General features: G+C 41.5%; 1 protein-coding gene across 1 annotated transcript in view; it reads left to right on the plus strand.

Moving 5' to 3' along the window:
• Window positions 1-14,875, plus strand: part of slc44a5b (solute carrier family 44 member 5b) — a 27,884-nt gene that overhangs the window by 8,479 nt on the left and 4,530 nt on the right. The window contains 15 exon segments of the mRNA XM_008330736.3: window positions 4,375-4,423; window positions 8,534-8,607; window positions 9,800-9,884; window positions 10,113-10,197; window positions 10,333-10,446; window positions 11,349-11,409; window positions 11,511-11,634; window positions 13,098-13,181; window positions 13,334-13,446; window positions 13,729-13,860; window positions 14,040-14,139; window positions 14,229-14,321; window positions 14,453-14,540; window positions 14,659-14,871; window positions 14,873-14,875. The exon segment at window positions 14,873-14,875 is cut by the window's right edge and continues 47 nt beyond it. Coding sequence (XP_008328958.1) covers window positions 4,375-4,423; window positions 8,534-8,607; window positions 9,800-9,884; window positions 10,113-10,197; window positions 10,333-10,446; window positions 11,349-11,409; window positions 11,511-11,634; window positions 13,098-13,181; window positions 13,334-13,446; window positions 13,729-13,860; window positions 14,040-14,139; window positions 14,229-14,321; window positions 14,453-14,540; window positions 14,659-14,871; window positions 14,873-14,875 — 1,418 coding nt within the window.

Raw genomic sequence — 14,875 nt, forward strand, 5'->3', positions numbered from 1 at the left:
ATATACATATATATAAATTAAAAAAAAAAAGATCTTTGTCTTTCTTCAATTCCTGCCAGTATATCAGCGTTGTTTTCAACTAAACAGGAGTACATTTTTGGTAAATTTAAAAACAGGAGTACATTTTTAGTAAATTTAAAAAAAAATAAACAGGAGTACATTTTTAGTAAATTTTAAAAAAATTAGAAAATTATTATATTTCATTACATATACTTTTTGTGAGATTTTTGTTATATGTTGTATATACAGTATGTGCCGTGTCTCAAAAAAGGTTGGGAAACACTGGTCTAAGTAACCCTGATGCTGATGCTACAGTAGAACTTCACATCATCAGGGTCTCAGTGCCTTCAGATAAATATGTTCTCACTGAGTCCTTCAGCCCTCCCCCCCCCCCCTCCCCCCTCACATCAGTAGTGGAGACATCCATAGCAGTCATCAGAGTTTACAGCAACACTAGCTGCTCCGGTGTAACATGCCTGCCAGGCTTTTTCCAAACGCTGTCGACAACAGACCCCATTCAACCTGACTACTGCCAGCAGCGCACATCAGGTCCACCAGCCTCATCTCTCTCTCGCTCTGGCAGACTGCAGTGCAGTCCAAATAGCCGTCATCAAATGCAGCGCCTGCTGGTGGCCTGGGATCACTGATGATTCCTGCCTCTCCCTCTTAAACCTTCAGTCAAATCTGTTGTTCGGGGCCAGAAAAACCTGACGTAGCGTTGTGGAGGCTAACGTGCTGCCTGCACCGAGGGACATCAGCCAAGGCTAAATATATCTTATCTCAAATAAGCAAAATCTGTCTTGGTGGTACAATGAAGAGGTATGCAGTTCTCCTGTGTCTTGGTGAGTACCTGGTGTGAAGTACAGACACACCAGTAATGTTGTCAACTACATTTAGCAAAATTAAATCACGTCCGTGTACCGTTATATTTTATGTCCTCACGCTTGAATGGTGTTTATACAGTAGTTTACTACTGTGGAGGTTTAACCATGTGGATGTGTTGGTTTCCTCTAAAAAAAAAACACTTTTTTTTTTTTTTTTGGCCGACTCCAGGCTGATCAGGAAACAAGTGACGCGATTCTGAAAACGGCTCCTGTCCCTGACACTGACACTCACTGCACCACAATCTGTCCTCTCACCACTCGCTCTCCGAGATGTCAGTGTGATTCAGCGAGCGTTCGCCATACGGACCGGCCTGGTTTTTTTTATTTTTTTTTATCACTTTGATCCTGCACCAGGCTTTCATTCACTGCTATGAAATATTCCTCAAAGACCAGTGGACTCACTTGAACTGTCTGTTCATCCTGCAGAGTTGAAGACTTGGCAAACGTTCTAAATGTGAAACTAAAAAGTTAACTTATTTATAAGATCTGTCAAAAAAAAAAAAACAACCCAAAACTGATCAATAGCCGTGGATTACTCACAGTTAATTATTAGTTATTGTGACAGTAATGAGGCGCGATTAATTAATTTTGACAAATTAGCATTCCTGGATGTATTTGAGCAGCAGTAAGTGGATGGACTGTGGAAATATTGGATATACAGTGTGCATAAAAAATTCATCAAAAATTAATTAATGCCGCTAATTTTGACAGCCCTCAAATTTACTACATAAATCCAACTTAAATTGTTTTAAAATACAGGTAAACATGGCCATTTCTTTCTGCATTTATTTTTGCTACGTACAGTCGTACTTGTTAAAGTTTTTAAAGAGGGGACTTTTTGCTTACTCTTGTTTTCTAAAAGCCGTCCTCCGACTCTTCCTTCCGCCGTGTGTCATAGCCGGAGCCCCACAAGCACTTCACAGAACATTAAGGAGGAAATAGTGTGTCACATAAAAGTGAAAGTGCCACAATTGGCTCACGGGCCAGATATTGCATACGCCTGCTGGAAACAACTTATGTTGAATGGCTTTCGATATATTCAGTGTCGGTTCCATACAAACACTGGAGTAAGCAGCTGGTCTGACGTCAAAATATTCAAACACCACCGCAATAAAATCCTCCTTATTTTAACTCTTAACAGGATCCGAACGAGTGACTTTCAATGATGACGAATAGATCGAAGTCTTTGGAAATTGATGAAAATCCTCAAAAATAACTTCAACATACATTACCATCATATGTTCAGTTCAGCAGCTCTAAGTATATTTTTCTATAGTGTTGGGAAGACCGACTCTTTTTTTAAAGTAAAATGAACGAATCTTGAACGAATCATTTTATTCATTTTACAACAGGTGGCGCTGTAGCCCTATTGTGGGCGTTGTAAAGATGGCTGTGTTTTTGTTGATATAAGCTGAAAAACCACTAATTATGATTTTATAAATAAATAATTTATGTCGGGTGTCACGTGACGAAAGAACGAGTGATTCAGTGACTGATTTGTGAGTTTAATATGAACGAATCTTTCATGACTTGTGACTCCCGAGTCATATAAAAGATTTGTTCATATTGAACCAATCACTTGCGAACATCGCTAATATTCCAGTCTTGAGTCCAGAGGGCGGCCTCCTACGTACAGTATGGATCTTCATGTGTAATCACGTCTTAATTGACCGCTGGCTGTGAGAACGAACAGTAACTGAACTGTGACGAGCGACCGGGTCGTATATTAGTGTCTGGCCCTGGCAATGTTTGCTGCTGACTTTGCTGCTTGAGGACTCCTCCTGGGTGTTAGCCGCCTTCCTCCACATTATTTTGCTCTTGGCATCTCTATCCTTCAGAACTCTATTGCTGCAGTGGAGAAACAACAGCAGGCAAATGGTTCAGAGCACCTCGGACACGGAGGAGGAAATTGTGAAGGCAAGCACAATCAGCTGTCAGAGCACGGGCTCTGTGTGTGTGTGTGTGTGTGTGGATGTTGAAGTGCACACGGCTGAGGAGTCGTCTATAAATAAGAATGAACTGAATGTATGAATCGTCCTAGGTTTTAATATCATGTCTTCAGGCTGGAAATTGGCTGCAGAGAGTTTTCTTTTTTTTAATTTTTCTTTGTCACAGCACCTATGATTTTTTTTTGTTTTTTTTTCTCCCCACTAGCAGACAATCATCAGTAGAAGTAATTAAGTCCCTCAGTCAGTGAGGCATAGTTGGCTGTGTCTGAGGCAGCTGCTGAATCAGTCGCACTGAAAAATAGAGGTGTTTTTTTTATTTAAGGGTTTCTCCGGCTCCTAATTGACACCGATATAGATTTACGATAACTGTGTTCCTGGTTGGGTTATCGCAAAGTCAGGACAATGACTAAGTTTTTTGGCAGCATGTGGCCCAGTGGTGAGAGGACTGTAGGTTTGAATCCCGCCCTTCCGTGGTGGGTTAAGTAAGCACTGACATCGATGCTGATGCTGATACCCGATACTTCATTCAAATATACAGTACTCGTACTACGTACTGTGAAACATTTTTAGATTCAGCGACGTGAACAGTTTTTCAGTGTGTTTTCCTGCTGTGGTTCTTGAGTCCCATTGGCCTCATGGGTAGTTTATTAAAGTAGGTCGACGATGTCCGCAGTTTGGTGTTTTAGCATCAGGGATGAAGACGGGAGCAAACTCACTGTTAGATTTGTCGTAGCTCCTCCCACTTCTTCACACCTGAACCTGAAGATTATATTCATTTATCAACAGCTGATTGAATCCTTATCTTTAGCTCCCCCTACAGCTGAACATGTTACGGCTACATGTGCGATGATTAATACCTCCCCCCAGAACTGTGTCGGCCGTAGTTTCCACCGGGGACAGCGTGGATGCAGAACGATGGATCAGATCCGTGCACCATGTCACACGTAAACACGATGAGTCCCTGGGGTAAACGATGGCGTTTGTTTGTTTGTGTGTTTGTTTGTTTGCCCCCTGTGCTTTAGCTTTTACCCAGCCGGGTCAAATGGCCAGTCCTTACCGTGTCCTAGATAAGCTGTTAGTTATTGGAGTTATTAAAATGATTTATTGTATTTCCCCGTATGGAACATTATTTTTAATCATCTTCTTCTCCTCAGCGCTGCACTGTGAGATGACCCAGTTTGCTCTGGCCATTTGGCTGACCCAGCAGGTTAACTTGGTGACACTTGGTGTGTGTGTGTGTGTGTCAGCGTTACATAATGTTGGTTGTGAATTTTTAGATACGCTTCTATTTTTAAATTAGATTAGATTAGATTAGATTAGATTAGATTGGACGTGATTGATATCACACTGTGTTGCAGCAACTAAGTCTCATAAGGTGTAAAAGAAAAGTAATGCAAATAAATATTGCACCAACGCAGGATGAATTGCACTTTTTGTCCAATTTCTGTTTGCGTAATAATGAAGAAAAAAATCATTGATAAACCAGACGTTGGTCGTTGGTCGTTTTGATTTTAATAATCTGTATTTCTCTTTGCTTGTAGGTGAACCCCATGAGTTCGACCCAAACTTCAGAGGACCCATACAAAACAGGTACTGCATACACTGAAACAAAAAAAACAGAAAATACTGAATACAGTAAATAAATTTTTATACTTTGTATTTGAAAGAAGATTAAAGAAAAAAGATGTTATTAATCAGGATGATGGAACTGTTTGACCTTTGTACACACGTGCACATTAATTATACTCTTTGTATAATCCTCTGACGCCGAGGCACTGATCATTTGTCAGGTTGGGTTAATAAAGTTGGAGGCAGCTCTCGCTCCACTTCACTACACAGACCAATAAGACCGTAAGTCAAGCCGAGGGCCGGACTTGGCACAGAGTAGAACCACGTTAGTCACATGGACCCAGAACAGATGTATATCTCACACGTCGGAGGTGTTGTATGTTGGTCTTAACTCTTTTTTAATCTCCCGTGGCGCTGCGGTCACAGACCTGCGTCGTACGGACACTTATATACGTCTAAACACAGCTCTGCCCAGAAAAAAAAAAGTGGATTTTGACTGGAGTTATTTTCGGGGGGAGGTTTGTAGAATAAGAGCAGAGAAAAAGATTTGATTCTAGTGCTGATCTAGATACAAACCTCACATTTATTATTCCTTGATCTCACGTGGTTTGAGACTGTATCGGAGCTGTGTCTCCGTGTGTTTGTGTTGTTCATTTTGATGCGATTCTTCAAAGTGCGAGGAGCGCACAATCAGATCTACAATCAAACGAGATTGATATGTCACACGTGTGATCCTTCTGAACCATTAGCCGCAGGATTCTCTTTCAAAAATGTGTGTAACATTTTAAATGTCTCTACCTTTATATTTAGGTAACGCCAAAATCCATCAGAATGATTAGCACGATTCTGCTATTTTTCCACAAAACCCTCCCCTGCGGGTGTCGGCGTGAGCTTCATTATGATTTAATAATTTTGTGGAGGAGGTGTAGCTCTTATCTGCGTCTTTGTTCGCCGTCAGTGGGGCAGGCTGCTGTGAAGGCATGTTTCAGTCCTCCTGTGCCTCTTTATCCCACACTCTCTAACCCACTTCCCTGCTACAGCAGTGTGAAGGCACCAAGAATACTTTGATGTTTCTCTGGCTCCAAGGCTTTTCCCTTAATGAGAACAGGGAGTGAACTGACTCCGTGGTCATCTTGCTTTGCCTCCAATTTCAAAGCCTAAATGAAGTAACTTTAGGTAATCCTGTGCTGAGCGCTGAGCTCAAGCCTGGACAAGTAGACGTGCGTTACTTCAAAATGACTAAGATGGTTAAAAAAAAAAAAAAAGTAACAGTAGGATCTGACAAAATCTCTGTAGAAGCTATGAAAGAGAATTCCAAACATCTCAAAAGTCATACATAATAAATGTCGTCAGTTCATTTTCTTAGGATCACACAGTAGAATGTGGTGCTGACTTGAGTTGCAGGGATTTCTGCATTTGTCTGTTGTTTTTTTTTTTCTCCCACATTTTAATGTTGAGGTTGAGAATCTTTACCAGTGAAAAGATGTGACAGTAGGTGTCAGTAATGCAACGGAAATGATGAGTTTCTGCCGTTAAAAACTCAAAGAAGAAGAAAGGTAGGGCTAGTTTGGATTAGCATTGAAGGAGTTAGCATATTGATGTAAAAAAATAAATAGTAGATTTTGTGGTTTTTAAATTGGAAATTTTCCTAAAGAATGTCACGTTAGATTTATCTTAAAATAATAATATTTTTACACAAAACCTTGTAGACGTTGAATTGGATTCATGTTTGTAAAAATCCACACTCACAGTTTTAGCAAAGGCTTCTTCCGTGTGTGTGTGACACTTTAAAACAGCTTGTGTTTGATGCAGAAAATGCTTACTTTAGTCCCTGAGAGTGTAAAATATAACCCCCTTGTTTGTAGTTGTGGATCTTTAAATATCCTTTCCTGTAAATGTCTATTCGGAGCAGGGCCACAGTCTGGCAGAACAACAGATTCTATGGCGCCCACGCGATTCCGTGGCGCTGCTGCCATCTGTGTCAGCGCTGCTCCTACAAAGTGTCGGGCTTGCAGATAAATACAAGACTGACACAAAGGGTTTTGGAATACCTTGAAGGGGCTTCCAGCCCAGGACGCCGGCGATGCAGGACGATGAGTTTGGTCCCGGCGTTTGTGTGGTAACTCTGCGAGCACGTGTTCAGAGATCTGGGCGTGACGCCAAGTCAAAGTCAGTGTCGATTCTGCCGGTTGGAATCCAACTTGCAGTCTGCAGGTCCTACTCCACTGAAGTAAGAGAGGAAAACAGTTTATTTTTACCCTCCATCATCTCTTCAACTCTCTTTGCCGCCGTGTGCTGGAATCAGCCGGAATGTTGCATTAGCACTGCAGTGTTTTGCTCGCACTGTATCTCGGTGAAGCGTCGGAGAGTCTGAGACGAAGCTACAGAAACGTAGTGACACAAAAACAGGAGGAGGAGGAGATGCAGGGTCTGTGGTGGACTGAAGCCCACCAGTCGGTGTCCCTCTGAGCACCGACCTAAAGATCGCTTATTCAACCGCTCTCTACGCCGGAGTGGCATTTGAAGACAAAAGAAAGCAGCCGTCACCATACGCCCGTTGACAGCACTTCTTCTCTCTCTCTTTTTTTTTTGAATGAAACAAAGTTATACTGTGTTTCTCTCTTTAATATTTTTGCACAATGTCAGCAGCATCGCTGCTGGTGTGGCAGGCTGCCTGCCTACTTTTTTATTTATTCTGACAGTAGAAAACGGTGGTTGTCCTCACAAGGACAAACTGCCTTGGTTTTTTTCTACTTATTATTAAAAAAAACAAAAAACAAAATGGAAGCATTCATTATTTTTTATTCAGATTGGAGCTGGAGTTGTTGTTTTGTTTTCCTGTTCCATCAACCTGCAGTCTGTGTGTCACCAACAATGAGGGAGTTGTTGTAATATTTAGATTAAAATTAAGACGTGTGGTGCTCAACCTGAGGCTCCACGAAGCATGCAGTTGTTTATAGATTTATTCGCTGATATTCTCCGTGCAGGTCAATAATAACTGCTGTGAAACTGAGACGAAGCGTATTCAAATTATATATGGTTGAGCTCGTGTTTTTAGTGTTAATTTACTTTCTACTGATTAAAAAGAAGCAGCCAGAACTCTCTGTTTCTGCACGGTATAAATCCTTATGCTTTTGCAATGGCAGTTTAAAGCCCCTGTACTATAAGGGTGGGTGGGTGGGTGGACAGGTACAACGTTACTGTTTCTGTGATCTTTAAGGCTCGACACTTCCAGAAACATTACGCTAAACCTTAATTTATGCCCTGATTTTTTATATATATATATTTACAAGCTTTCTCCCCTGCAATAAATAACCTGAAAAGTGGTTGGCAACACCAGCAGGAGTCGAAAAACCAGGCCTCTCATAGGACAACAAAACATTTTATAATACGTAGTTAATGTTAACAATAAAAGTTAACACAAAATCAGTGTTGTTTTTTCACAGTTTGCAGAGTGAATCATGACAATAAGAACCTCACCGTCCTCAGGACCTGCTCCTAACTCCTCCACAGTCCTCGTACAGTCTTAGTTGTCGGGTGAATCGGTCCCATATACATTACATACACACTGGAGTAACATGGTCTCAGAGTAAAAAGGGGGTAAAGACTGAGTTGTCCAAGTCTGGAATGTTGTGAAAGAGAGAGAGACAAGAAGGGGCCGGACGGACGTCTCCTCCGTGTGTGGGAAGGAGAAGAATGAGGCTTGTTAGACGCAGAGAGGCAGTAGAAAAAGCTGCCTCTCTGCATGTGGGGCAGTTAATTGTGGGAGTGCGGGGTTGAGGTCTCATTAGAAAGTCGCTGCAGCTCTTCAACAGTGAAAGACAGTATGAAGATGATGTCTTTTGAAGCCTGTTAGTAAATGTAAAATCCAGACATCTTTCAATGTTCCAGCTGATTTATACATTAATCTGCAGCCAAAACAGTCCCATCATTCACTGGGTTTGGTGTGTGTTTTTTCCCCCCAGTAAATACATAACTGAATATATTTTCTCATTATTTGAATTTTGAGCACAGAACGCAGCAGCCATGTTAAATAATAATAATAATAATAATAATGAGCAGCTTTTCCTCCTGTACTTTTTTTGCTTCTTCACACTTTGCTCATTTGTCCTCACACGTTTCCACTTCCAGGAGCTGCACTGATGCTGTTTGCTGCATGATCTTCGTCATTGTCATCCTCGGCTACATCGCTCTGGGAACCGTGGGTGAGTCTGACACTTTGCCCACACCGGGTCTCGTAGTGACGCGAGCACAGACGCATGAACGCGGATACGCACGGCGGTCGTGGTGAGGTCTGGTGACGGAGCGGAAGCGTGAATTGCTCACTTTGTTTTCAAGTCAACACGGTTGAATAACTGTTGGAATAAATGAATACTGTGCCCTTTCTGTGTTACTGTCCAATATAATTGACATGTTTTTACGACGGGTCATTTGGTAAATGTGCTGCTGTCAAAGTGTGTGTGGGTGTGGGTGTGTGTGGGGGGGGGGTGAGATGGGGCAGCGCGGTTCAGGGAGCCTCACTGCAGCGTGCAGCTGGTGTCTCATCACTGAAGTTGCGTCTTGAAACGTTTTTTTTTTTTTTGTCCCAGTTGCATTTAAATGTGATAGTTTCCCATCAGGCTCTTTTTCATTGGCTGGTCACGAAGGCCGCGTCGTCGGGTAAATTTATCCCGTTTCCTTTTTCTTTTACCTTTTTGCCTTTTCTCCTAACTAATCCGACCACAGATGTCCTTTCATTAGAAGCGTATGCCTCCGTCCAGGGGAAATACTGTCCCAGTGCCGGCGCCACGGTGCTGCCACTTATGAGACCGTTGTCATTGTGGTCACGTCTCTATCTGGGCAAGAAAAAGACGGGAGTTTTCCAATAATTTAAAAAAGAAATAGCAGGAGCCGCGACAATGAACGTGGCCTCAAATAAACAATGACGTGACTGTTATCAGCTGAGGAGCTGCCTGTGCATAATTTTGGGCTTCATCATCCCAGTTGTGTCAAAAAACTTTGTACAATACCCTCGGTGTGCCGTCTTACTTTGTCGCGCGACCATTTATTCAGAGACAGTTAAAGAACCGTGACACCGTGTTGTTGTTGTTCAGGTTGAGAAAACCAGTCAAATACACAAACGTTTGCTTGGCGTCAACGTCACGACCACAATTATCTGGAGAAACACACAACAGAACAAATTAAACTGAATTGTGTTTTTTTTGTTTCCCGTATCTGGTTAATTGTGAAGGTGACTTTATGTCCTTTATCACACAGAGACCTGTCGTTGGCCTAATGAAGTCAGGAAATTAAAACTATTTTTTTTCTCTTCCATTTCATGTCTGTACACGACTCACTTGTTGCCATGCAGTAAATTCTGTGTATTCTAACTGACCGACCTTCTCCTCTTATGTTCAGCCTGGGTCCACGGCGATCCCAGGAAGGTCGTCTACCCAACTGACAGCCTGGGTCAGTTCTGCGGCCAGGCAAACACTCCCAATGCGTAAGTGTAAAAATAATCTGCCACCTAAATCATCGCAGGGTGGAGTGATGATTACCTTCTTTAATTTGTCTCCGTTTTTTTTCTTGTTATCTTTCCACGTGCCCTGGGCTCTGACCACAAAGATAGTTAGTGATTAATTATAGCATTAGCATTTTCAGCGTGTGCTGCTGCTGCTGCTGCTGCTCGTATTTTGACTTGTGTCCTTGTCCTCGTGGTTTGTCTCCCTAGAAACAAAGCCATATTATTCTACTTCAACATGTTCAAATGTGCCAGTCCTGCAGTTTTAATTACCCTCCAGTGCCCTACAACCCAAGTAAGCAACTGAGTGAAACCCTTTGATTTTGCACTTTGTATTTTGCTGCTTTTCAACTCTTTCAAACCCACAAATGCTCGGTTATTTAACACTGATAGACTTTCTCATTAAGATTTATCCTGCTTTTTTTTTCAGCTCTGTGTCTCCAAGTGCCCTGACAGATTTGCTACTATCATGGATGCATGGAATACCAAAAACTGGGCTTATTACCAGCAATTCTGCAAACAGGGTTTCACAGTCGGAAGTAATGCGAGGGATGGCTAATCATTTTGGTCTTGGTCATGTAAATTCAATTAATATGCAATCAATTTTGCATAGCATTATGTTAGTGAATATTTTATCTCAAGGAATTTAACCTTGAAAAGTTCCAGAAATATAAATGTGACGTCATGAGTCATGAACAGAATCAAAAAACAGTGTTACAGATGATACAGCTGTTTAAAATTTAGAGTAAAAGTTTTTTTAATTAGTGACAGAATAGCCATATGAAAAGAACATCATTATTGTTGAGTAGTGATGATCAACTGGTGGCCCGCGGGCCAAATCCACTCACCTGAACCGTCCAATTTACAGATGATACAGCTGTTTAAAATTTGTTTTGTTTTTTTAATTAGCGACAGAATAGCCATATGAAAACCACGTCATTATTGTGGAGTAGTGATGATCAACTGGTGGCCCGCGGGCCAAATCCACTCACCTGAACCGTCCAATTCGGCCCTGAAAAACAACAACAACAACTGAGACTTAAATAGTTTGAATAATCAGTGAAAAATAAATGAAATAAATGAATTTAAATTCTGTTTTTGAGAGTAAGAGACTGAGAGAGAGATTTGTCATATGCTGCTGATGCATATCACAGTCTGGTTCTGTTGTTTTTTTTTTTTTTTTTTGGCTGGCAGCAAGTCAGTGTCAGTGACGTAGACCTGGTGGTCTATAAAGACGGTGAAGCTGGTATGTGGGAGAACCTCACAACTCAGTCAAACTGTTAGCTCTGAATCATCCATTTCTCTACAGCCTACGTCAACATGGGCTGCTGTACATGACACGGGATGAGTTCCAAATCCTGGTTTTGCTGCAGCGGGAACTGAAATGAAAGACTGGTTATTTATAAAGCTACAGCTAGTCATTACCTGTCTGTATCTCCCTCTCAGACGGTGTCAGAAGTCATACAAAATGAAGACTGTCCACCGATGATTGTGCCGAGCAGACCTTGTAAGTACCTCTGAAATCCTCGGAACAAATCTCCTCGTGTTTTTTGTCAATTTTTTTTGGCCTGAAGGATTGAAGAACACACTTTTAATAATGTCTTCCAGTCTTCCAACGGTGCTTCCCTGATTTTGTTACAAGAAACGGAATTGTGACTGTAGCCAATCAGACCCACTATAAAGACATTGACAACAACCAGAGAAGTGTAAGCGACCTCAAAGATGCTGCCAAGTAAGTCCGTCATTCATGACGTAGAAATAAGTAAACAAGTAACGCATGTTTTTTTTTCTTTATTAAAATACGTGTTTAATGAAACTGTCAATAGGTCTGCCGACTCTGCACCTAAAGAGACAAATAAAACAGGGTAGGACAAGTGGACCCAGGGATGTGACCAACCACATCCTGTGTCACGTGCATGTGAACTGCATGAACAACATGTAGCTTCAGCAGTCGAGCTGCTAGAACTAACCGCAAATGTGAATGAACTGAGACGACGACCAGAAATCATTTTAGATTTTAGATTTTAGACGTGCGATCTAAAATCATTTCCTGCTCTCGGCGACATGAAGTATAACGTGCTTCAATGTTCTTCTCTCTGTAGCCGAGTATCTGCCGTTCTCCAAGGATCAGAAAGGTCCCTGAAATTTTGTGTCATGTCTTTTACCACTGCAGCTTTTAGCTTCTTTTTTTTAAAGACTAACATCTTAGCTTGACTTGTAACTAAAGACATGTTTACTGTAGGCCACACGGTGGGGGAGTGGTTGGTTCCCTTGCTTCCCCTTTGGCAGATATTCTCCCTGTGTGCTTGGGTTTTTCTTCAGGTACTCGATTATCTGAAATTAATTATTTATTTCCGATTTAAAATGGTTTAATTAGAAGTGTTATTTCTCTCTATATCCAAAGCAGTAATGGTCAGGTGACGTTGATGACGTGTCCAGGTTGTAATCTGACCAATGGCCGGCGGGATTGGCTTCTGATCCCCAGATGACCTCAGATTAAGCAGAAGATATAGATGTTTGTTACATCTACTGCTTCTCCCCTTAAACAACACACTACGCGGCCTTTTTTTAAATTAAAGTCATTCACTGCCCCCTGGTGGCCAATTTGGTATCGAACACTTTACTGCACTTAATATAAATTTAACTTAACGTAAATTAAAAATCAAATTTATTTATTTAGTTATTTGAGGGCAGCTAAATTACAACTTTGTAAGAGATTGTTTTGTTTCTTAATAACTTTAAGTTCTGCGGTTTTAGGGCAGATTTATTAGCTGATTATTTTTTTGGAACCATTTGTTTGTCTTGGCTTTGTTACTTCTTCTTCAGGTTTTCACTGACGTCAACACGTTACGTACATGAGTTTGTGGCACTAACCATACATAACCATGTGCTTTTTTTTAGTTGATACTATCCTGAAATATATGAAGTAACCAGCTTTATTACTAGTTACATCCATACTAGTCTTTTAGGCCTGTGTGTTTCTGTTCAGCTGTATTTATCTTTGCTTTGCAGCGACAGCATTAAAGATAAATCAACTCTTAAGATTTTTTTTTTTCTAAAAACTCTATCAAAGAACTGTTAACACTGTTAACACAAACCTGTCACTTTCTCTCTCTCTCTGTGTGTCTTTCTGATAAATCACCTTTTTGTTACCTCTTCTGTTTCCCACGTTCTCGCCTCCTTTCTCGACCGCAGAGTTATTTCCAAACTGCTGAGTGCCAAACAAACAGGCATGAAGATCGTTGAGGATTACGCAAGTTCCTGGCGTTGGATCCTCATGTAAGTGTCACCGTGGGTTGTTTTTTTAAAAGGAGAAACGTACCACAACAGCAATAACGTCACACATTTGATCGTAGTGTCTGTTATTTTATAATTTCAAATTTTTAACTGTGTATGACTTTGATGGCACTGATGTGTTGGTGTTTCTGCAGTGGTCTGGTGATAGCCATGGGCATCAGTCTGCTCTTCATCCTGCTGCTGCGTTTCACCGCCTGCGTGCTGCTGTCCTTCATTGTGCTCGGGCTCATCGTGTCTATCGGCTATGGTGAGAACACGATGAACCACGATTAATCACGAGTATTTGCTAATGTAAATAATCATGATTAGCACCAGAACTCCCTGACAATGTCGTATGATTTTTTTGTTGTTGTTATAATACATAAACTGTGGCCTCCTGACTTTTCCTAAATATATATATTTTTTATTTTACAGTTTTGTTTTAACAAAACAAAACAACACTGTAGAAACTATAAAACACCAAAACATTTGGACATTAACACCTGTATACATACAAAATATACAGTACATGTGTCTCCTCCTCCTACAGGTATCTGGTACTGCTACTGGGAGTACAGTTCTCTAACTGGAAAACCAGGAGCTAACGTGACCATCTCTGACATTGGCTTTCAGACGGACCCCAGCGTCTACCTTCACCTCAGCCAGACGTGGCTCATCTTCAGTATGTTGTCGTCTGCTCTCGCTGTTATTTTCAGTCACAGAATAACAGTGTTGAGCTTAACAGCGAATCAGTTATTATTTAAAGACGAGGCTCTTTGTTTTCTGTACTGAACAATTCCAGTACCATATATACTCCAGTACTTCTCATTGTATGACATCATTCTGCTTTCTGTCTTTCAGTGATTTTACTTTCAATCACCGAGGCCATAATTGTGATAATTCTGATATTTCTGAGAAAAAGGCTGCAGATGGCTGTTGCATTACTGAAGGAGGGAAGCAAGTAAGAATCTGTGACGGCTGTGCTCTTTAGAAATGAGATTTTTTTTAATTTTCTTTTTCACTATTATTATATTTTCTTTCTGTTTCCAGGGCCATCGGCCACATCATGTCCACTCTTTTCTACCCTATCTTCACCTTTCTGCTTCTGGCCATCTGCATCGCTTACTGTGCCATGACAGCAGTGTATCCTTCTGACTGAAGTTGTTATCGTGAGGTCACGCAGCTCAGTTGAACCTGACGTGTAAAGATTGAAGTTTAAACTGGCCGCGTGCTGTGAGCGTCACCGTGTGTTTCCTCAACTCTTCTGTCCTCAGTTTCTTATCGTCGTCTGGTAACGCGGTCTATAAGGTCACGGCAGTTGATGACAAATGTACATACGTCGACCACACGTGCAACCCAAAGGTTAGTGCGTATGTAACTGTCTTTTGCTGCACTGCATTTGATTCAAGACTCGAGTCATGAACCAAACATTTAAAATCAACAGTTGTTCGATATTACTTTCTGTTTTCTTCTGTCTCAGACCTTCAGTCAGACCAACGTCACCAAAGTGTGTCCTGGCTCTCAGTGCATGTTCGCCTTCTATGGCGGCGAGAGTATATACCACCGCTACATCCTGGTACTTCATCTCTGCAACCTGTTTGTGTTCCTCTGGTTGGTCAACTTCACCATCGCCCTGGGGCAGTGCACCCTGGCTGGGGCCTTCGCGTCCTACTACTGGGCCCTGAGGAAGCCTGAAG

This window comes from Cynoglossus semilaevis, chromosome 2, assembly GCF_000523025.1.
Source record: "Cynoglossus semilaevis isolate Cse_v1.0 chromosome 2, Cse_v1.0, whole genome shotgun sequence".
Taxonomy (NCBI): Eukaryota; Metazoa; Chordata; class Actinopteri; order Pleuronectiformes; family Cynoglossidae; genus Cynoglossus; species Cynoglossus semilaevis.